At 31.4% G+C, this 24,878-nt stretch overlaps 3 protein-coding genes across 4 annotated transcripts in view; 2 read left to right on the top strand and 1 right to left on the bottom strand.

Annotated features, from left to right (window-relative positions):
• LOC107439434 (calcitonin receptor) overlaps nt 1-6,961 on the top strand; it is a 60,464-nt gene extending 53,503 nt beyond the window's left edge. The window contains exons 11-13 of one of the 2 annotated variants that reach the window (XM_043039961.2): nt 1,672-1,810; nt 1,894-1,935; nt 3,982-6,961. In XM_043039961.2, the coding sequence (XP_042895895.1) occupies nt 1,672-1,810; nt 1,894-1,935; nt 3,982-4,146 (346 nt within the window). In that variant the 3' untranslated portion in view covers nt 4,147-6,961. The remainder of the gene's footprint in view (nt 1-1,671; nt 1,811-1,893; nt 1,936-3,981) is intronic. The other variant, XM_043039960.2, reaches the window with a different exon arrangement.
• A 1,115-nt stretch (nt 6,962-8,076) lies between these two features.
• On the bottom strand, nt 8,077-19,222 carry ClpP (Caseinolytic protease proteolytic subunit). Its single transcript, XM_043039959.2, has 6 exons — nt 18,934-19,222; nt 18,102-18,275; nt 16,251-16,347; nt 14,527-14,714; nt 10,867-10,972; nt 8,077-8,301 (listed from the first exon to the last, which is right to left on the bottom strand). The coding sequence occupies exons 1-6, from the start codon at nt 18,964-18,966 to the stop codon at nt 8,177-8,179; spliced, it is 723 nt and encodes a 240-aa protein (XP_042895893.1). The 5' UTR covers nt 18,967-19,222; the 3' UTR covers nt 8,077-8,176.
• A 3,885-nt stretch (nt 19,223-23,107) lies between these two features.
• LOC139425846 (uncharacterized) lies at nt 23,108-23,581 on the top strand. The gene has a single exon (XM_071181847.1). It carries the CDS (start codon nt 23,108-23,110, stop codon nt 23,579-23,581), a length of 474 nt encoding a protein of 157 aa, XP_071037948.1.
• Nucleotides 23,582-24,878: the final 1,297 nt, after the last annotated feature.

The following is a 24,878-nucleotide window of genomic DNA, read 5'->3' as shown; positions in this document are numbered from 1 at the left end:
CTTTAAATTCATTTGCTTTTTTCCCTTTCTTCTTTCATTTTAAAATACAAAGAAATGTACCTTAAAATGAAGGGGTGTAATGAAAACACATTGACAACAAAGTCTCGATTGACCCCCTAAGAGGGCGGTGAAAATGGTTTTAAAACAATTAAACAAATTCCTGTAATTTCATAAAATGGAATTCAGTAATTTTATAACCGATGATTATCCTGTAACGGTATGCATTCAGTAATACGCTTTATCCTAGCGTTTCAACGGCAGATGACAAACATTTTCTTGTACAAAAGAAAACAGATCCGTAATGTTGGGCATATCGCCTTTTCACCCGATCTACTTAAAAGTAATTCTATCGCTGTGCAATAAGCTGCATACCAGAGAGCGGTTCGTAAAAATAATGAGCCTAATTATTTGACAGTAAATGAGCTTATTAACTGCTTTCTTCATTTCTCATCAAATTTGATGAATATGAAAGAAGCATTTCAGACTCTCCGTAGGGAAAATGAGGAAATAACGCCATTCATATTCATGAACTTTATTTTTTAATAAAAACAAATGAAGAAAGCAGACTTCACAGCGAAAAATTCCAGATCAAATTATGGTGAAAAGTATTGGCACCCTGAGTCCCGAAAATCAATTTTTACCGTAAAATTTTATACCGGAAATTTTACAATAATATTTATATAATTTCGGTAATTCTATTGTGAATATTTCTATAAAAATGACGGTATATCAGATTTTATGTTCCTAAAATTTTACTATAAAAAGTTCTTCAACCCTGGGTGCGGGTACTTTTTACCGTATTTTACGGTGTTGTTTTACCTGTGCAAAATTGAAAAATATTTTTTTTTAATAATTATTAAGGTATTTGTCATAAAATAATTAATAATATCGTTAATAATATTTTAATATTTTTTCTCAAATTCAGTTGTAATTGTAGTACATTTACGTCGCACTAGAGCTGCAAAATGGGCTATTGGCGATGGTTTGGGAAACATCCCTGAGGATGATCCGAAGACATGCCATCACAATTTTGATCCTCTGCAGAGGGGATGCCAACCCCGCTTCGGTAGCCCGACGACCTGCACACGAAGTCGAGCACTTTACGGTAGAACAGTTTAATAAGGACCAATACCGCACTCCCTCGGTCCATACGCAAACTGATCCAAGTGGTCACCCTCCCGCACACTGACCGCAGCCAGTGATGCTTAACTTCGGTGATCTGCTGGGAATCGTGTCCTAACCATCAGTCCACTGCGGGACAAAATGGTATAGCCTTCTCAAATTCAGACAAATGCTTGAATATATCCCCATCTCCCCAAAATCGAATCTTTTTTTATCTGGTGTCTTCTTGAGATACTTAACCATTTCCTCATTTTTCAGACACCCTGTGTAATTAATAAATTAATTAATAATTTAGTAGTAATTATCCACTATCCATTACCACTAGAAATAAATTGGTAATTTTTTGGAATTGTTAAAAAAATGCGAATTGTTCCATTTCCGTTCCATCCTAATCGCATTGTTCTATTTTTTTAATCGATCCAGAAAATTAATTTTGTTTTAAATTTAAAAACCTTCTAAGCACTGTGAGGGAGATATTGTTTAATATTCACTAACATAATAATATACAGAAATAAGTAAACCCCCTACTTTTTTTTAATTCTATTACAGAAGAGCGGTTAAGGCAACAATGGTTCTCATACCTCTGTTCGGTTTGCATTTCCTTTTCCTCAGTTACCACCCAATCAAAGGTGATTGCCACATATTGTTAATTTACAGTATAGCTCTTTACTCGTTAGATGGTCTACAGGTAACAGTTATTATCCATTTCTCTCATTATAACTCATCCTATTTAGTTTCTCTCTTACACTGAATTTTTCCCTTCCATTTCAGGGGGGCATTGTGTCTCTCTTATTTTGCTATCTAAACAACGAGGTAAGTCAAACATCTTATTTTCAGTCATAAATTCTTAATTAACTCTTACTGGAAATTCTTAACTTAAATTGATTCTCAATTCACACCTTAGCTGATTTCATTAGCCCTTTGACGCAGAATTTTTAATAAAAATATTTTTCATACTTTTTTTTCTCATTATTTTGTATTGATTAAGGTCAAAATAAGTAAAAAAAATATTGCACTTAGTATTTTTATAATTTATAGTTATGAAATACAGCATAAAACACCAGTGTCTTTTTTTTCTTCCTTTTTTTTTTTTTTTTTTTTTTTTTTTTTTTTTTTTTTTTTGCATTTAGGGCAAAATCTCCTAAACACGGCTCATTTTCAAACAATAATTTCTTAAATTTGCACCGATTTAGATCTAAAAGAAACATTTTTTCATCATTGAAATTTCATTGATTTACTAAATCAATTATTGATAAATTTTTGAATATTAATGAAAAAGATTTTTTTAAACTACTTTTTTTTTATTTTAGTACATAATTTCCATATTTTAGCGGATTCTTCTTAAATTACTATTAGACTGATTTTTTATGAATTAAAAAAATATCAAAATATATTTTTGCTTGTAATTAGAGCGTCAGAAAAAGAAATATATATAAACGAAACATTAGTGTCCCATCTGCGTCAAAGGGTTAAACCGTGCCAATTTGCGTACTTAAAACAACTTTTAAGGTTTCGATGATACCAATTCTTGAAAAATGTCTGAGCGAACCTTTTATCAAATTGAGGAAATTGCTATCTTTACTTAATTGAGGATGCGAGTTTCGCATTAGGCTTTGTGCAACTTATCAATGAATACAACTGTTAGGAATATCAACATAAAGTAAAAAGAGTATGAACTTAGAGACAGCCAAGAAATAAACCCAGGAAGCCTTCTTACCAAATGAGTGCGCAAAGCCCTTTACCATCCCGCCATACAAAGTGATTTTAAAAGAATGTTTGTAACTTGCCTGATTATGTCACCACGAGTATACGTTGTCCTCGTTTAATTTTTTATCCAACTTACTTTATTGAAGTGATATTTTGTGAAAGCAAGACTATGTCCTCACTCCTCGACAGGTTTTGTTGCTGAGAGATACCCCTGTCTAATTTTACCACCACTAGATTATGTCCCGGCCTATTTATATCAATACGAGTATAAGTTGTCCCCTATTAATTTTCTATCTATGATATTTTGCTAAAGCGATAATTTATTAACGCAAGATTATGTTCTCGCTCTTGGACAAATTTTGCTGATAATATTCCTATCAAACTTTGGCTCCACGAGATTATGTCTCAACCTGATTATGTCACTACGAGTATTTGTCGTTCCCCATTCATTTTGGCACCTCAATTATGGATGGTGTTTTCTACACTAGGGAACGCTGCAAGCTCGGGACTGCCTAAATTTACGGGTTACTGTTCCAGTTGCATTTTAAAGCCATTTGGCATCATTGTGTTTTGAGATTCTTGCAAACAATGTGTTTGATTACTTGTTACTTATGTTTACAATGCTAACAATACTTGTGTTTACAATACTAAAAGCGTTAACACTAACGTAAGATGGTGCACAGCTTGCAACACGAACAAACAGTAATAAACAAATGGAAAGAGGCGAAATCAAGACTGCCAAAAAAGCGAGTTATTCAAAATCTAGCAACCATGTCACTTTTTTCAATAATAAATAACAAAATAACTAAAACAAATTTTCACTCCCAACTCCCCAGAATTACATATTAACATTAATATCTTATAAAATACGGCAGATTTGAGCTCAGAAATTATCTAATTTATCTCTTTTATTGAAAACAAAATTATCCGTTTAAAAACATCGCCCATCAGAATAACATGTAGTAAGCAGCTGCAAACTTTTTAACCGGAACAAGANAGTTGTAGTTTTAAAAAAATGGCGTTTACAGGCGGAGGGAATTATGAATAACCTTGTACATCAAAGCGATATTTTGTCAGAATGAGATAATTTCTCATCGGCATTTTGAAATCAAATACATGAAAATTATTTTTCTTTTTTTTTTTCTATTCTAGGTTATATATTTAATAAAGCGCTCTTACAGACAAAAGAAACTGGAGAGAGACATAGCAAATAACGCGAACAGTCGCAGAACACGTGAATCTCGGACTTCTCTATCAACAAACATCGTATCTGTTCATCAGGAGGGACCTTTGTCAAAATCACTGAGGAAGAAATGACAAAAACTGAGAAGGTGCGAAGAGCACCTTCGTCGAAAATACAAGCCTGTACTCGTCACAGCTCTTTGATCGATTTTTGCTCGGCGGACTACGCACATTGTGATTGAACTAAACAGGGGCAAAAACTACATTATAGAAGAGATATACGACTTTATATATCTGATATACTTACCAATTGAGTAATAGAATGACTTCAAATAAATACGTATTAATTATTTAACACCGTCTAATTGAAATGTGATGATGCCATCCCATTGAAGACATCTTCATATGAATTAAGATTACTTCATATATATGACTTGATATGTCTGATATACTTACCAACAGAGTAATAGGATGACCTCAAATAAATACATATTAATTATTTAACACCGTCTAATTGAAATGTGATGACGCCATCCCATTGACGATATCTTCATATGAATTAAGATTAATTCATATATATGACTTGATTTGTCTGATATACTTACCAACAGAGTAATAGGATGACCTCAAATAAATACGTATTAATTATTCAAAACTGTCTAATTGAAATGTGATGATGCCATCCCATTGACGACATCTTCATATGAATTAAGATATATATGACTTCATATACATGACTTGATATGTCTGATATACTTATTAACAGAGTAATAGGATGACCTCAAATAAATACGTATTAATTATTTAACGCCGTCTAATTGAAATGTGATGATGACATTCCATTGACGACATCTTCATATGAAATAAGATTACTTCATATGAAAGAGGCAGTAACTTTGTTCTTAAACTTCGCCTGATACCGTGGTGTCGTTCTAAAATACGAACACTTCTTACCCGTCTTTGATCTTGATTGAATCTTTTTCGGACAACGCACATTATGATTGTTTAACTCCCTGGACTGAACAGAGGCTAAAAAAAATCAGCACAAACAAAATACATGTCTTGATATGTATTCTTATACAATTATCAACAGCGAAACAGGATGACCTCAAATTGAATACGTATTAATCATTTAACATTCTCTTATTACTACGACACATAATTAAAATGTTGTTATTATACCATCCCATTGATATAGCATAATGACTTCATATGAACTTTGTTCTTCTGTAAATCATCTAATTATAGTGGTATCGTCGAAAAAACAAACCTGTAATCGTAACGATTCTTTTTCGAACTAAGCACATTGTAATGTTTTAACTCTCTGAATCGGACAGAAGGAAAAGCAACATTACAGACAAGAAGTGCCAAAATACATGACTTATTTATATATATGTTTATTTTGTTAGAATCATTAACACTATAATAGGATGACCTCAAACAAATACGTATTTATTATTTAACATGGTCTTAATACGATATTTCAGTGAATTCATCTTATTTAAAATTATAATGATGTTATACCACTGACGTTACCATAATATAAAAAGATTACTTAAACTAATAATCATCTAAATACATTAAGGTAATGTGATTTCATTAAGGCATACTAGTACATACTAATAAGGTAATCACACAATTTAAAAGTATTGCTAATCATACAAATTATAAACTGGCACATCTGCCGAGTTCACTGTGTTTTATTTTTATCAAACAACATTCAAGAATGAATTTTCAGCTAAAAATTTTAACATTTCAGTAAATTTTAAAATTCTCCCATTTTTCTTCCTTCTAGCAGGAAAAAATTACTCTTTTCTGAACTATAATAGTCTTTAATAAAAAGAGTTTGCAATCAGAATAGTCACAAATTAGTAAAAACTTACTTGAATTTTGGCCAATATGCTTATTTGGTATATAAAATCTAATGCAAACAGAAGATTTTTGTTAATTTGTGCTCAGGTTTCAGAAAAATTCTAATGGCTTTTACATACTAATAATAAAAAATTATGAGTTTTGATTTGAACAGTGTTCCTTAAAAGCTGCCCTTTAATAAGTATTTTTATATTCAAAATCTAATCGATCAGTATAGATCTCACATATGATAGATGGTATAAAAATTAAAACCGAGTTTATCAATTATTGGTTCGTTAGATGGTTCTTTCACTTAAATATAAGTTTCTTTTTGTCTTTAAAAAAGCAAACAAACAAATAGGAGAAAAATGTTAAGACTTTTTTAATACATCACTGAATTGATAGAACACTGCAAAGAACAAAAAATAATAATTTTTTTTTTCATTTCTTAATTACAGGCTTAACTGAATTATAATTATTTGTTCCATTTTTTTTGCATCGTTGTATAAAATTTAAATAACTTAAAAGTTTTTATGTATTCGTACCTTGTATTTGCAAATTCTGCAACATGCATGATCGATTAAACAGAATTTTTTTCTGTCTTCACCTATAAATTTGGATTTATGAGAATAGCTCTGCAGATTCACAGTGTAAATTCTACTATCGAGTAAATGTGAATTTCAAATGCCTTAATTTTTGATGGAAAATCTAAAAAAGTATGTCATAGTCAGAATCTAATGAAGAAACACATGTATGGTTGTATGGTTTTTTTGTTATTTAACTGCATTCCATAACTTTTAAATTAAATGTATGGTTTTTTTGTTATTTAACTGCATTCCATAACTTTTAAATTAAACTATATAGGCAGCACATACGTAATTAATATAAATGTTTAATATCTTGCATGCTAAAAAACCATACAATGTTTTATGCATGCTTGTATATTGATCAATATTGCCAAATATGTAAATACCATAGAAAATTGTAAATAAGTAATGTTTTTGTATAAACGTTGACAATTTGTACAAATGTAAAATATATTTGACGCATTGTATAGTAAAATTTTATTTTCAATAAATAAAATTGATTTATATGTTTTTTTACAGTTGTTCTTTTAATATCAGTTTCAACAATGTGAATGCCTATCATCTTTCTTTCTATCTTTTTCTTTTAGCCTGTAATAGTATATCACTATTTTTATTTATTTATTTATTTTTTATAGAGTAACAAAAATCTAATGCTCTTTTATTATTTTTCCATTTAATAAAACATAAATCTTACTCCCTTGAAATGTTTTATGCTGATATTTAATACATCAATCTTTTTTACTAAAATGGTGCAACTAAAGATTTAAAAAATTGTACCTATTGTATATTTTTTATTATTATTATTTTCTATAAAGCCATAAAGTTTCACTTTGTAGCGACACATTTAAAAATAGTTATTAATAACAAAAAACAACCCATCTTTATGCATGCTAATAAATTTATTTTAAATTTTTTTTGTAATACATCAGCTAAATTCGATTAACTCCTTTGAATCTTTTCTTTCTTAATGATAGGATATTTTTTAAAATGAACGTTTTGTTATAGCGATACTTATTATACATTAAAAAATTATTATTTTGTTAGCATGATGTAATATTTATATTTCATAGTGTCATTTACATAGGGAAGAGTTTAGTGATTTTTATTAAACAGATGTTAAAAAAAAATTTAAAACTCACTTCCAAATTCACCACTAAATAGCACAGATTACATAAAAAAAGTTTATTGAAAACTCACTTGAAAATTGACTGCTAAAGAGCACAGAATACATGAATTTTTTTTTATGAAAAACTCGATTCGAAATTAACCGCTAAAGAGAACAAAATACATTTTTAAAAAATTATTAAAAAGGCACTACTGTGGTTGTCTAGAAAGAAGATTGTTTTAAGTGTTAATAACATTAAAAAAAAGAGTTCTATAATGCATCTAAAAATGAACGAGTCATTCTATTAGAAATAACAGAAAAATTGGAAATCCCATTTAAATGTTAAGATAGTGCCTGAAATATATATTTAATACTAAAAAAAGGCTTATTCTATGATGGTTTAAATTAAAAATTTAAACAATGGTCAAAGGCATAGCATGAAATTTTTAAAAAAGCATGTGTTATCTCCTTAAACTGTAAATCTTTTAACATCACAATTCTTCATACAATGAAACAAAAACATAAATAAATATTATTTTATTTAGCCTAGCCCTCTACTAATCAAACACAAACATATGTACAAAAATGATGAAATTTTAATACATAATAAATGATGATTACATTAGCTAAATGGAGAACCCTTTTTATCGTCCTCCATAACAGGAGGCTTAGATAATACAGCATCAATAAGTCCAAATTCTTTAGCTTCTTCAGGATTCATGAAACTATCTCTCTCCATGCTTTTTTCTGTAATAAAAATAGCAGAAATAATATGACTTTAAGGACATTATAAGCGAAAGTAAAATATGTTATTTTTACTAGGTTGATTTTTCTTTGGTTATTGAGGTTGATTCTTTTGTTTATCTCAAAGCTCCTGTTAATAAACAGAAGAGAAGAAGCAATGATATTTCTCAAAGTATCACAAAAGCTAAATCATGCTATACAGTTTTTAGAAAGTCTCAAAGATGTAAATTGATGCAAAACATGACAAAGGAGCATAAAGAAAGATCTTAACCCTTCGAAGCAGATGGGACACCGGTATCCGTTTTTCATATTTTTTTACACTCTAATTACAAGTAAAAATATTTTTTAGTATATTTTTATCATAAAAAAATCTAATAATTACTAAAAAATTCTGTTAGATTATTGGAATAATATTTGTATTAAAATATAAAATCCAAAAAAAGTAGTTTGAATTTTTTTTTTCATTCAGATTAAAATATTTCTCAATAATTGAGTTTACAAATTAGCTAAATTTCAATGATGAATAACAGTTTTTCTTAGATCAACATAACTGCAAATTTGAAAAATCGTTGTTTGAAAGCGAGTTATGTTTGGAAGATTTTACTTTTAACATGGAAAAAGACACCAGAAGCATTTGATGTAGTATTTCATTACTATAATTATTAAAGTGCTAAATATAAAATTTTTCACTTATTTTAACCAAGGTGCGTAACCAAATCTTTCAACAAAAAATAAGCAACTTTTAAGTACTTTTTAAACACTCATAATATATTTTTAAGCACTATATATATTAACAAAATACACAATAACTTTCTAAGACTTTACATGATCATGATAAAATGACTAGTATCTGACAAAGAATTCTTTGCTTAATTATATTAACCACCATAAAAAGATCAAGAGACTTTTCGGTTTGATTTTAGAGGGTGGAAAATGAAGCCTGAAATTGAGAATATCTTGCAAAATGCAGCAGAGTTGCTCATGAGAGTGCTAGAATTTCACCAAACTCAGCTCAGTAGACGCACATGCGGACTCGCAAGTATTTCATCAAATATGGAAAATTATTAGCGTCTTTATACGCTGTGGATCAACGGTAGGCCGAAAAGGATTGTGGTTGAATGAATTATGAAAACGTTGAATAGAACAATGTGAAAAACACGCTTTTGCATGCTGGTGAAAATCGACAAGGTAAAGAAAAAAAATCTCGTTTTCGAAAAGGGAAAATAAAGTATTTTTTAAAAAGACCCAATGAAAAAAGCATCTTTAAGGGCTTTTAAAAAACGAAAAGCGAAAGCAAGCACCTTAAAGCACGTTTTAAAAACGCTACGCACCATGTTAACTTAAATTAAAACAAAATAATGAAATGAAGATAATGTTTAATAAAAATTCCGCATCAACAGAACCATAATAGACAGAATGGGACAAAGTAAGTTTCCTGACGAAAAATAAAAGTGACTAGTGAAAAATAAAACAATGGAACAAGGATTATGTAACAAGGAAATTTTCTTCTAATAATTTCTTTGCATTTTAATATTTTGAAGTATTTTCACAGCAATTAAAACTTCATGATTTACTCTAGGTTTGCCTAAACTTACTTTTTCTTTCTTTTAAAATTTAAATTAGTTATGAAGGAGAGAAAGTTTACAAAGGAAATTTTCTTCCGCGATATGGCGTCCTCTTAACTTCTCTAGCACCTGAGTTCATATTAGTAAAGCAAATTTAACTTCAATTCTGTTTACTCTGACAATACTGCATTCACTTTTCATTAAGGAAATTTGAGTTTAATTGCATGAATAGTTTCTTTATATCATCTACCTATAATTTTATCCTTGGGAGGAAAATTCAAGGCATCAAAAACATGCAGAGGTGCTAAAACATCTGATGAGACGGATTAAAAATTTTTTTTAAGACGTATATCTTTGCACACATTTTATTTAAATCCTAATTAAAGAGCCATGATGGCTCAGGGGTTAAAGCGTTCGCCCTAGAATTAGGCGAACCAGGTTTGAATCCCAGTCAATACGAATTCCGCATCCAGCTTGCACTGACCACAGTGCTGATGTGAAATATTCTCAGTGGTAGACGAATCATGGGTTAGAGTTCTCTTGCTGTCAGGCTAACTGTGGGAGGTTCTTGTGATCTTCCTCTCCATGTAACGCAAATGCGGGTTAGCTCCATCAGAAAGTCCTCCACGCAGACATATTTCTCCCAATACTTGATCCAGGAATTTCCTTGTCCTCTGGATTGGGTTCAAAATTACAAGGCTACGGAGTTGAACATTAGTAGTCGTAAACCCATAAAATTGGGTTGGCTGCTCAACGACGATTATAAAAAATCCTAATTAATGACTAAAATTCTTGCTTACCAATTTTAATATTTGTTTACAGCAAACTGTGGGGTAGTATGGTAGTTTGATGCACAATATTTTTCAAGTATAAACTTACTTGCCAACCCTAAATATAAGCTTGCTAATAGCAAGAGAGTGGAAATTTCGTGTCCTGATTTAAAATATTATATGTTTTTTCATCAAACTTTTCCTGGGAAGAGAAAATTTCAATTAATACTTACCAATAACTTCTAATGGTTGTTTTGTATGGTCGGCGTACAATTGATTGAGTCGTTTCTTCAATAATACAATTTCTTTTGCCTGTATCTGAATGTCAGTTGCTTGACCCTATAAAGAGTAATTGGCTATTTAAAAAAAAAAAAGCAATTTTCAAAACATTTCAATTTTTGTGTTTTAATTATGAAAATTAAATATTTAATAAAAATAGGGAGAAATCTTGAGTTTTATAATATATTTGATAAGGATCTATCATATTATAAACGAGAGCAAAACTAAATATTTGCCCTGTACTAAAACAAGCTTCAATAACACTCATTGAAAAATATAAATGTGAGGTTGTTGACAATATCGTTTACTTGGTTTCTGTAATCAACAACAGGAACAATATTACAATGGAAATACAAAGAAGAATTACTATAGCCAATAAATGTTTTAATGGAATTCGAAAATACATAAAATCTAATGTAATTCATAGAAAAACAAAGTTTTATCATATAAATCTCTTTTAAGATCAATTTTAACATATGCTTGTGAAACCTGGACCATATCNAAGATCAATTTTAACATATGCTTGCGAAACCTGGACCATATCTTGTACAGATGAGGCTATGTTAGGTACCTTTGTGAGAAAGGTCTTAAGAAGTATTTTTGGAGGAGTTCAAAAAAATAGTGTGTGGCTTAGATCAAATCTAGTGTTTTATCACTTATATGTTATCTTATATGTTATCAAATTTTTTATGGATAATGGTAGTTCTGGAAGAAGTTTCTCTAGTTATTCCCTTGTTTTCTAGTGAATAACATTAAAAAAAAGCGAATTTTTGAGAATAAAAAGCTTAGAGAGAAACTAAAACTAGAGAGTTAAAAAAAACTAAAAGTTAAAGCAAAAAAAAAAACAAATAAAACCAATGCAAAAGTACTGATTTTAAAAAAAAAATTGCTTCTAATAACTGAAAGATAGACCATATGAAGAACAAATTAAAAAAGAATGAAGTAAAATACATTAAAAACTTATTTTAATGATAAATACCAAACCGACACAAAAAAATGACAAATAAGTAACTCAATTTATGTTATTCATTTAATTGAAGTTAAGCAGAATTATAATAAACTAAATAAAAACCAAATAATAATAAACCAAAGATTTTTTTTAAATCACCAAACTAACTAATATAAAACCATACCGAATTATAAAGAACAAAAGAAAATGATAAAATACAAGGAAAACTTATTCATCAAATTAAATAAAAATAATTAAAAATTACCGAACAAAAATGATGGTCAAAAGAAGTGCTAACACAAATATTAAAACCCTGGACTAGGCAAGATAAAATGAGAACAACTAAATTTTAAAAAAAATCTTTATCTTAAATCTCATGAATAAGAACAAATTTATTGAATACGAAATTCATTGCAAACAAAGAAAAAAAAACTCAAAGTGTAGTGAAATCAGAAGTGCATCACTTGTAAAAACAAAAAGCTGTAATCTGCTTCATAAAATGCATTGCCTTTGAAGTTTATGCCCATAAATAAAATTTTTAAAAAAATTATATTCTATCCTCATCTTAAACTGTGTAACATGTACTTTTAAATATACAGGAGAGTAAGTAGGAAGTGCAGCTCCCTCCTAAGCGGCTATTTTGTTATCCAGTCTAACCTACCCTTCCATCACATTTGACTGGATAGTCCAGAACCTGCTACAGTGAACTACGATATCCGATACAACAATAACTCCTCCATTACGATACAAGAAACGAATGAAATAAAAATAAAAATATGACCACCGAAGCCGGCATCTTCAGGGGGTACCGGCCTCGGTAGCCATTAAAAACAAAACCATTTCTGATTAAGGGAGAAGCAAATGCTTAAAATATCTTCCTCAGTACCCCGATGGTTTTGTATAGAGGTCCAGGAAAAACAAGATACATTCAAAATAATTAACAAATTAAGAAAAGAAAATCAATCAAAATCATCAGAAAAATAAAAACTCACTAAGTCACAGGTCAAGCATCAACTTCAAAAGCAAGTAGAGGAAAAGAAAACACTAAAAACTGAAAAACCAATGCCCCCTATTATAATGCGTAGAAGAGGTTTAAAATGAAATGGAAAAGGTCAGGAGAAAGAAATACGTAGACAAATTAATAGACCATTTAACGTAGACAAATTAATAGACTCCATTACGATAATGTTTTGTGGTCCCGACAAACTTCCACATGAATTAATGTTATCCTCCTCTCAATATTATATTCTCTGAAGCAATTAAAAGATTTTTTCCCCAAATTTCAACCGTATTTTCTCCATTTATTATTGGTTTTCAAATAATGCAAAAAAATCTTATTTTATCATCTTTTGCGATTTTTCCATTTTTTCTGACAAGAGAAGACTCACTGCTGACCACCCCAAGAGCTTCCATTCTTAGAATTGCCACCCTTATCTCTTAAGAAGTCACAGATATAACATTCCTATCTGATTTCATTTCCTTCATGTCAAAGTTGATCATGAAAAGCATCACATCAACACCTGAAAGATAATTTTTTTCTGAAGAGGGTGGGTGGAGCAGCATTCACAAACGAAAATCATTTTCGTACTTTAAACTCAATGCATACTTTGTTGGTTGACTTAACAGTCAGAAAAATGAAAAAACAAACAAAAATATTGGATTATTTTCAATAAAAACGGTTTTCAGGCATGCTTGCGTTCCTATTTTATTTCAATTTTTTTCATATTTAACCATAATTAACACTCTGCAAATTAATCTTTTACGTAATACCGTCAAACCCCGTTATAGTGAACATGGTTTGTAATGAACTCCCAAAAATAATGAGCGAATTGCTCGCTCCCGTGCCTTGACATACACGTATAACCAAGGATATAGTAAAGGGATATGGATATAGTGAACCAAACGAAAAGAGGAAATTGGTTATTGTGAACTTTTTTCTGTCTTGGACTGATTTTTTTTCTTCATTTTTTACAATTTTGAAATTTCTACATAAAATACATCCCGTGCCTTGATATACACATATAACCAAGAATATAGTGAAGGGATATGAATATGGATATAGTGAACCAAGGGAAAAGAGGAAATCGGTTATTGTGAACTTTTTTCTGTCCTCGACTGATTTCTTTTTCATTTTCTGCTATTTTTAAATTTCTACATAAAATACACATACCGATTTTTAAAACCATCTACGTAAAATGTAGCCATAAGCATTTTTTGCATATTCTATATCAGTTTCCCATCCCTAAATTTTTGTACGCAAGGTAATAAAAAATAAAAGTTAACACATATTTTGTTACAACATATTGTTTCATCATTTTTGTATTTCTTTGCATTGGTCATTCATTTTAATAATGTGTAATAAAAGAGAGAAATTCGGAGAAATTAGTTAAAACTGTTTGAAGTAAGGATATAGTGAACTCCTGGTTATAGGGAACTGAAATTTCGGTCCCTTGACGGTTCACTATATATAATTCGACTGTATATACATTTATAGTTAATACATATATAACATTAAAATTTTTTAAAAAAGTATATAAGCCCTCGATATAACGACAATACAACGATATAACAACAATCTTAATTCCTCTACAACAATATATTTACTTGGTCCCAAAAATATCGTCGTAGCCAGGTTATACTGTATATTTAAAATGTGCATGCTTACAGCTGCTTGACCAGAAGGCTGGTGAATCATAATTCTTGAGTTTGGTAAGGAATGCCTCATTCCAGGCTCTCCAGCACAAAGCAAAAGGCTGGCCATGCTACATGCTTGACCAACACACCAAGTTGAAATAGGAGGCAAAATGTACTGCATTGTATCATAAATTCCCATGCCAGCAGAGACTATCCCACCTAAAAATGTGAATGAAAAATTTTAGTAAAAATCCGAAATGAAATCAACATTTATACTAAACTCATAAAATAAAATGTTTTGCAATTCAAAAGACAAATATCAGGAACTGAAAAAATATATAATCAAGGGAACCCACAAAGAAGATCAAGACAGAGCAGTTGCAACCTCCATACCAGAAATCCAATAAATAAAAAATTCCATTTTGTTTTTGTATGTTATCATTTTTTATTTTAAATAGTTAAAAATGATACATATAATATTGATTATAATATGATTCATAAACAAAACTTAAAGGTTATATTTTCATTTACTACTGCAATTACTTATAAAACAACTGTACTTAATTGGCTAATTTGAAAATACGTGAAGAAAAAAAAAATTTAACAGAAAATTAAAATTTCAAGAATTCACATTTTTATGCATTCATAACATATTTAAATTAAAGAATATAAATAAAGCATGATTTTCGTTAGTTTTTGTTTTAAAAATTAAATAACATTAAAAAATTTAAATTTTTGTAAAATTTAGTTGGTTTAAGTGTTAATTAAATTTATCATAAATTAGGGAAAATTTTTAAAAAGAGTTTTAATTAAATTATCAAAATTGCTAAAATGTCTAATGTGCACATGTAAAGATATTAATTATGAATAAAATATATAAATAATAATATATAAATAAAAATATATAAATATATATTTATAAGGTTTTTTTAAAGATTACAATGAATATTTTCCCTGATTACACTCTTGAGAAAATTTCTATAGGTGCCCTTGCGCATAATACATATTTCTTGTCCTAGAATTCAAAGCTAAAACTTAATCAGAAACCTGCTAAGCCAAAATTTCTAATTTAATGTAAAGAAATAATTTCCTTAAAATTACCAGTTACATTTCTTTTTCTGCAAATTAAACAAAAGAGTTTACTTATTAAGAAAGCTAGCAAGAAAAATATAGCAAGATTTAATTTCTTCATTCTGCGGTCCTCGCCACTCTCACCGCCAGCTTGGCGATTTAAGATCTTCAGATAAAAGCAACCCAGTTATCCTAGTGATATATATTCTGTCCTTCAGAGGAAGAACAGCCACTTACATTTTAAACTTCTTCACTAGCTAGCTTGGTCGCAGGACGACCCATAATGTTTAATTTAGTTTATGTTATATTAATGTTTGTGTTTATGAAATAAATATGTTTTAAGAGAAACTCGCATTTCGTACTCACTTCAATTCATTTAATTTCTATGTTAATCAATGTCTTATTTTTTGCTCCTGATAACATCTAGCAAAGCACTTCACATTTCCGATCAATAAAATACTATTTTTAAATAAAAATAAAAAAATTTACAAGATATTACACAATAGTTATGAATGCTTCAATATTTACTCTAAGTAAATCCTTATATTTCAATATTGAAAGAAAATATTTTAATATTAATAAAAGATATATTAAAAATTTTATGGCTTTACAATAAATGTTGGTTTTAAAAGCAAAGTTAAACACATTTTAAGTATTGTATCCTAGAGTAACACAAAAAATTACCAGGACTGTTGATATACATATGAATCGGCTTTTTGCTGCTCTCCGATTGAAGAAACAAAAGTTGAGCAACTACTAAACTAGACATCTCATCTGTGACCTTTAAATAAGGAAATAAATATGCAAATCTACAACACACTTAACTTAATCTATCTTAACTAGAGAAACTATCAATAACTTAAATATAAATGTTTTATTTAAAATGAAATGTGAGTATTTAATTAAAATATTAACAAAAAAAGATAAAATTTCTAAATACTAGAGATACATTTTTAGGATCAACACTTTAAGGCATTGAAAGAAAGTGGTTAAAATACTGCCCTGCTAAAATATTTTTGTAGACAGCATGAAATATATTTCTTAATTTATAACCGTCGTTAAACAGCCAACCCAATTTTGGGTTTACGACAACTAATGTTCAACTTCATAGCATTGTAATTTTACCCCATTCCAGTAAACAAAGGAGAATTCTTGGATCAAGTATTGGAAGAAATTTGCCTTAGTGTAGGACTTTTTGATGGAACTAACCAATCACATGGAGAGGTACAACAGCATTACATGGAGAAGAAAACCATGAAAACATGCCACAGCAAGGAGACTCTAGCCCATGACCCGTCTACCACTGAGAATATTTTAAGTCAACACTGTGGTTGGTGCAAGGAGGGTACGGAATTCGTAACGACCAGCCATGACTGGGATTTGAATCCGGTTCACTTCATTGAAAAGCGAATGCTCTATCCCCTGGGCCACCACAGCTCCATGAAATCTATAGGTGGTAAGCTAGTTATAAATATCAATTTACAATGCACCTACAAGACTCACTGCAATTACCCTGTTAAATAATGTTGGCAGTTTGGAAAAAAAAAGCATAGCACAATTTTCAATAGGCATACCACAGGGACGTCAGAACTGTGAGGCAGAGAAGGATAATTCCTCTCATTTTATAAATAAAGGGACACAAAATTTTTAAACTAAGAGGGGGGTTCTAAAATTACAATTTTTCACTCAATATTTGTGTGGTTAAATTCACAATTTTAAAAAAATAGATAATTTGTTTGTGTCTGAGTTCTAGAAAGAAAGTTTCAAGAGAGCTTTAACAATATCTGTGGTCAAAATTGCTACTAGATCATCCCTTACTCATTCTCCGCAGAGGAAATATACGCCTCTTTTGCTAACCGAAGGGGAAAATTTTGATTTCAAATGTCGTTGAGAACAGAATAAAAATGGTAGCGAAACAGAACAAAAAGAAAATACTGTTAAATGAAAAATAACTAATTTACAGGTATACAATTTCTGTTATGAATTTTATTTTAATTTTAAAGCAATTCGAAACATAAAGTTAAAATTGCAAGCTTGAATTCTTGATAGCCATCTTCTGAAGTTAAGATCATACGGACACTGTTCATATATATATATAAGGCCAGACTTACTCACACAAGGAGGAAAAGAGCCCACCCCTACTCATGAAATACTTCTGTGGTCACTGGCATATCACGTATTTTTTTTAATTCACATATTTTTTTTAATTTTCAACTAAATAATTCTACATTAAAAAGTTGAACAGGCGAAAATTTCTAAATTTCAATTGTGTAGTTACACAGACACTTCATAGCCTTGTTAAGAAGTAGTTAAAATACTAAAAAGTTAAGCACTATTAGCAGATATTTAAACAATATGTATACCTTTCACATAGGCAAGTATAGTTGCTAATTAACGTAACTGTTATGAAGAAAAAAAGTGTCTTAAATGTGAGAGTAAAAAACTTTACATCAGAATTAATGTTTGAAAAATACTTAAACCTAATATTTTTCTTTACCTAAAATGTTTAAAAAAATTATTCAAAATCATACTTACTGGACCCATTAAACAAATAATTCTTTCTTTTAGAAGCCTAGAATAAATATCATATGCTCTTTCTCCTCTTCCTGTTTGTTCTATTACCATGGGAATCAATGGTAAAAAATTTTGAGAACTTCTGTGGAAGCATCTTGGAACATTTTCAATAACTGGAGCAGGTATTCTTGAAAACTTAAAATTAATATCATAATCAACAAATTATAGATACAACTAAAAGTTAAAACGAGAGAGGATTTCTGTATCGTGATCTGTGACAGAATAATCACAAAGTCTTGGCAATTTCCGGGTGTTGGAACATCACAGAAAGGGATCAACTTGCAATTGGTTACAACTCATAGTCACCTCTGGGCAAACCTTTACATGATAGTTTTTTAAAACATTTCCCGCTTAAAATCAATTTGTTATCTTGACGATTGTAGTTGGTGCGGCAGATCACGATACCAAAATATCTAACTAAACAAACAACAACTAAAAAACTAAACTAAATAAACAATAAAAGTTTCGTACATTGATACAAAACTAAAACTAAGCAAACAACAAAAACATTGTAAACACATATAGTAAACAAAAGTTTAAAACAAATTTTATAAAATAATTCAAATTAGATTGTTTAACAAATACATTTTACACAAAGTTAACATTTATTATTTGTTCTGAAAATCAAATCAAAGGACTACATTCTTAGAGCATTAGAAGTCAACACTTTAAAAAAATTACACTTTTCTAGCTCATTCAAACTCTTATATAAACTCTTAAGATATTTTCAAATATCAACAAACATTGAATGATAAAATAACAAAGAAGAAGAAATATTTTAAACAAACATTACTTTTTTTGCAATCGTTTTAAGAGATGCGAGCATGTTTAATTATAGCACTTGCTTTATAGGAAAATTAGAAACGTTTTCTAAGCGGCAGGTCCAGGTCATAGGTTAAAAAAGCCAGACGAAAAAACGAGAAAAGCTAAATAATTTGCATTAAATGAAGTGATTGATAAAATCATTGATTGATTGTTTGAAAACACTTTAAACTGTCTATTTCTGTAACATTTTAGATTCAATTAGGGTTAGGCTCAGCTTTATCTACATGCGTAATTGACTCATGCATAAGGTTAAGAGTAATTTTCACTGGAGAAAAAATCGCCTGCAAAAGAGATCCTAAGTGGTAAATATTTTCCACCAATCTAATTTTCATTCGCGTGCGATTTTTTGCGTGTGTAAAAACCTCAGGTAAAATGAATAGTCCCTTAGGATATTATAAATCGGATATAATCGGTTTGTTTGTTTGTTTTGTTTGTTTTATTCATTTACGTCGCACTAGAGCTGCGCTATTACGTATGGGCTATTGGCGACGGTCTGGGAAACATCCTTGAGGATGATCCGAAGACATGCCATCACAATGGATATAATCGGTAGAGTGGTATGTACTTTATTTACATCGCTCTAGAACTGCACATTAAGTTATTGACGACAATCTGGGAAACATCCCTGAGGATGATTAGAAGACATAGCATCGCAATTTTGATCCTCCGCAGAGGGGATAGCTCCCCTGCTCTGGTTCCCCGATGACCTGAGCGTTATGGTAGAACAGTGTAATGAGGACTGATACCGCGCACCCTCGGTTCCTACGTAGGCTGATCAAAGTGATCACCCACCCGCTTACTGATCGCAACCAGTGATGAAAATATTTACCCCGACCTGCCCCAATTGAGGGCATACGGGTAAATGTTTATTAAAAACCAAGTAAAAAAAACATTAAAGAACATAAAATACAAAAAATGCATAAAATACATAAGATACAAAAGTCAAATGGCAACAGCCTGTAAACTTTGCGGGCGAACAATACTCTTGAACAAAATTAGTTATCTCAATTAGTCAGAATATTAAAGGCACAAAATTTAAAAACTAATCATAGGGCAAATTGCCTATTAAGGAAACAATTAATCGAGTTACAAATAGTAAAATCAAAATAGTGTTGAAATAGTAAAAGTGGATTAAAATGGTATGAATGACGAGGACAGTTCAAATCCAACCTAAGAACACCATGAGATTTAAAAAAAAAATTTTTAAAGTCACTAAAAGTCCAGTTTCAAGGATAGTCATCCCGGCTAAAAATCAAAATCGCCGAACCAGAGTCTCCAGTGATGAGGTAATTAAAGCGAGAGAATTAGAGTTGACTCAGGGGATATGGAAACGCTGATCCATACGGTAGTTGGACGGCTAGAGTTAGTAAAAATTTACAGTGGGTTTAATGTATCTTCCAAAGTTGTTTTGATAATGTCTTTGATGATTGATCTGCAGGTCAGGTTAGAGTAAATCTGGTGTTCTGTTTTGTTGTGAAAATTGTTGCCTCGTCGTGTTTGAAATTTAGGACATTGAAAAATTAGGTGATGGATGTCTTGTTGTGAGTTGCAATAAGTACATGGGGAAGATTTCCCGAAAAATCTTGCTTGGTGTGTGCCAAACACGCCGTGGCCGGTTAAGAACTGATTAATATAAAAGTTTGCCTTTATTCTTGTAGTTTTTGGATCCTTAAAAAATTTGTAAGTCTGCCGTCCTTTTGTACTGTTGGTCCAGTCCAATTTCCACTGAGCCATAATATGGTTGTTGATTATAGATTTGATCTGAATGGGGGTCAGCCAGATAGTATTTTCTATGGTGTCAAGTCTGATGGCTTCTTTGGCTAGTTTGTCCACCTCCTCATTGCCGGCATGCCCCGCGTGTGCTTTAATCCAATTCAGTGAGATACTCTGTCTCCAAGCATGTTTTATGTCATGAACAATCGTATTTTTATGTGTGGGGTCAGCCAGTGCATGCAATGAGGAGAGTGAATCTGTATAAATTGTAGTTTGTTCTTCCTATCGCAACCAGTGATGCTTGACTTCAGTGTGCAGCTGGGAACCACGTATTTATTATCAGCTCACTGCGGGACTGGTATCCACAGGAAATCACAAGCCAAGCTATATAAGGGAAAAACCACAAGCCACAAGTTATCTTTTATTTCCTCTAAAAATCTGACTCTATTTACAAAAACCGATTTTAAGTGAAGTGTAACGTAAAGACCTTCTAATTAAATGGAATTCACGCAAAGCGACCTCCAAGGTATTCTAGTCCCCTCCTGGTAAAAAAATAAATAAATAATAATAATAATAGTAAATTTGAGTAATGCTAGAGATTGTTGATCAAATAATATAAAATTCAAGTATCAATAAAAAAGAGTGAGTTCGCATACTGATTAAATGATAGCGAGTTCGAACACCGATAAAAAGATAGTGGGCTCGAGTAAGTATAAAAAAAGTGAGTTCGTAAAATTTTCAAATGATAGCGTGTTGGAGTACCGATAAAAAGATTGTGGGTCGAGTATTGGTCAAAAGAGAGTGAATTACAGGAGTACCGGCGTGTCGATGATATTGGGTTCGAGTACCTATAAAAAGAGAATGGTATCAAATGATTATTGAATTATATTAAATTCGAGAACTGATCAAATGAAAGTGTGTTCGAGGAGGACCGATAAAAGATGGTGAATTCGATTATTATTCAAATGACAGTAGGTTTGAGTACTCTGAAAAGAAGAGAGTCGGATTCGAATACTGAAAAAAAGATAGTGATTTTAAGAAATGATTAAATGATAGTAGTCTCGAATATCAATCAAGTGACAATGCGTTCCAGTACCGATAAAAAATAGCGAGATCTAACTGACAATTGATTGAAGTGCAGATAAAAAAGATTTATTTTTTATCCATATCCATTTCATTTTATCATTCCGAATATAATGCAATGGATAGCAGGTTTTATTAGCATTGATCAAAAGAGAGTGGGTTGGGAAACTGATTGAACGGTAGTAGATTTTAATACTGATCAAATGAAATCGGGTTTGAGTACTAATAAAAAATAGTGGATTCAAGTGCCTCTTAGAAGAGGGTGGGTTCGGATACTGATCAAATGTTTGCGAGTGCGAGCACCGAATAAAAAAATAGTGGGGACGAGCATTGGTCAAAAAAGAATGTAATCGAGTATTTATCAAATCATAATAGATTTAAAAACTTAACGAATGAAGCCAGTTCAAGTACCCAAAAAATAATTGATTTGAGCACTGATCAAAAGAGAGTTTGAGTCCCGATAAAAAAGAGAGTGGGTTTGAATTTCGAACAAAAAAAAAAGTTTTTTGGAAATTGATTAAATGATAGTGGATTCGAGTACCGATTACAAGGTAATGGGTTCGAGTAATGATCAAATAATAGTAGATTCGAGTACCGATAAAAAGGCAAGTGGCTCCGAGTACAAGGGCGCCGGCAGCGGGGTGCAAGGGGGTGCACTTGCAACCCCTGGCTTTTTTTAAACAATTAAAGAGTATAAAATTTTTTTTATTAAAAATACTTTTATTCAAAAGCAAATAGTTAAGCAATTATTTATACATAACACTTAAAAATTGTTTAATCAAACAAGAATTGTAATAGTCTTGTTAGCTGTCCAAATCTGTTTATAACATTTTCAATGAATTCTGAGTCATCTTTGATTCTTTTCTTATGCACACTGAGCATGCACAAACTACTTAATCTCTAACTACTTAATTGTAGTACCGATCCCATGTTTTCATGCGTCGCATTGTACTAAAAGTGCGTTCAATAGTGCACGTAGTAGCTTGAAGAGTTAGGCCAATTTTGATTGCCTCCGCTACAGCTGGATAAAAAGGTGTGGCTTCAATATCTAAATCGATGTATTCGAGGGATTCATAAGAATTTTCTCTATTCTAACACATTTCGGATCACGTAAATTCGTAATTTTTTAAAAATATCTTGTTAACAATGAAGAAATGTACAGGCATAGGAAAACATAATAGGAACATCTTCTGTGAAAGAATGGAGTCGTTCTCGACCGTCCAATAAGCGGTGGGCACGTGTCGCAAGAATGTGCCACCTAGTGGTGATGAAAGGCAAGGTATCTGTCTAGCATTTGGCAGTGTGAGATTTGCAAGAGAAAAACCTATTTCTAGCAAAACGAGATTATGTCTGACCTCTCTGGCTTTAAAAGAGGCATGATAATCGGAGCTCGCCTGACAGGAGCGTCCGTGTCCAGAACAGCGAACCTTGTAGGTGTTTCAATGACCACTGAATCAAGGAGTCTGTCGGCATACACAAAGTTCTGTAAGGTGTCTTCGGTGAGGCACAACAGCGGCAAGAAGTCGAAGTTGTCAGACCGTGATAGACGGGTGTTGAAGAGGATAGTCGCTCGAAAACGCAAGACAACACTGCCGGTGATAACATCCGAGATGAATACCCACCTTCAGAACCCTGTATCCATGAAAACTATTCAACAGGAGTTGCATGCTGCTAACATCCATGGCAGAGTAGCTATTCAAAAACCGTTAGTTTCAGCGCGGAATGCTTTGAAGAGACTACGGTGGGGCCATTCTTGCAGATCATCTTCACCCTATGCTTCATACTCTCTTTCCAGGAGAGCGTCCTGTGTTCCAAGATGACAATGCCCCTGTTCACACGTCTCACTGTGTTCAAACATGGTTAAATGAGCATAATTATGAAGTGGACCATCTAACGTGGTGTCCTCAGTCCCCTGATCTCAATATCATTGAGCCTTTGTGGGGTTTTTTGGAGAAAAAAGTCCGTGCTCGGTTTCCTCCTCCACGCACACTCTCTCAACTCGAGACAGCCCTGCGAGGAATGGCTGCAAATTCCAATGAACTTTTGTTCAAGACCTTTATTTGTCAATCCCACGTCGAATGCAAGCTGTCATTCAGGCCAAAGGTGGCCAAACTCCTTATTAATAAAATATTTTCATTTTTTCACAGGTGTTCCTATTATTTTGTTCTATACCTGAATCTTGAAAAAAATTAATAGATGAAAGTATATATAATAACAAAAAAAAAAACGTAATAACAGAATATTTAAAAAAAAGAAAAATTGGGGGGGGGGGTTAGTTTGTTAGACGGTTGCACCCCCTTTTATATTATTCTGCCGGCGCCCTTGTCCGAGTACCTACAAAAAGATAGTGGATTTGAGAACTGAACAATGATAGTAAGCACGAGTACGGATAAAAACATCGTTAGTTCTAGTATGGATCAAAAAAGTATATGGTTTCGAAATTGGTCAAATAATACTGGGTTCGAGTACCGAGGAAAAGACAGTGGGTTTTAGAACTTATAGTAAATGATAGCGGGTTTGAGTGCCCATGAAATGATTGGACAATAAGCTTCCAAGTCATTTCCACGGATTAGCATAGGGTGCATAATGAGACCTAATCATGCCGAAATACGTGGCCCTTAATTCGTCGATAATTTTGTGGTTTGGAGAGGCAGTGTAATTCGTTTTAAGAATACGTATATCTCACAAAGTAGCAATTTGAATTGAATTGAACGTGAGGTTTAATGTCACCAAGTTGCAAACTAAGAAGTTGATATCAAGAAAAAATATGGGACATTATGTATATTTAGAGCATGAGTTATCTTGACTATTATGCCCAACTGTGACAATTACAATTATGCCCAACTGTGCTCAACTATTCCTTCGATAATTTCTCGACTTGTTTTCATGGTCAAGCATATTGTAATAATAAATAAGGACAAATTTGAAATTTGTTGGGTAATATTTAGGGAAAATATAGGCTTTCATGTCTATGCAAAGAATACAAAAAGAAAAACAAACTTTAACAGAATATAATAATTTTATAATAAAAAGAAAGAATGAGGTTCCATCCCAGCGGTGGCTGGTTGATGCGAATTCTGCTCCAGGCTCGCACCAACCACATCGCTAACATGAAAT

This window comes from Parasteatoda tepidariorum, chromosome 6 (genome assembly GCF_043381705.1).
Source record: "Parasteatoda tepidariorum isolate YZ-2023 chromosome 6, CAS_Ptep_4.0, whole genome shotgun sequence".
Classification (NCBI taxonomy): domain Eukaryota; kingdom Metazoa; phylum Arthropoda; class Arachnida; order Araneae; family Theridiidae; genus Parasteatoda; species Parasteatoda tepidariorum.
This window is presented reverse-complemented; position numbering and strand designations above follow the sequence as displayed.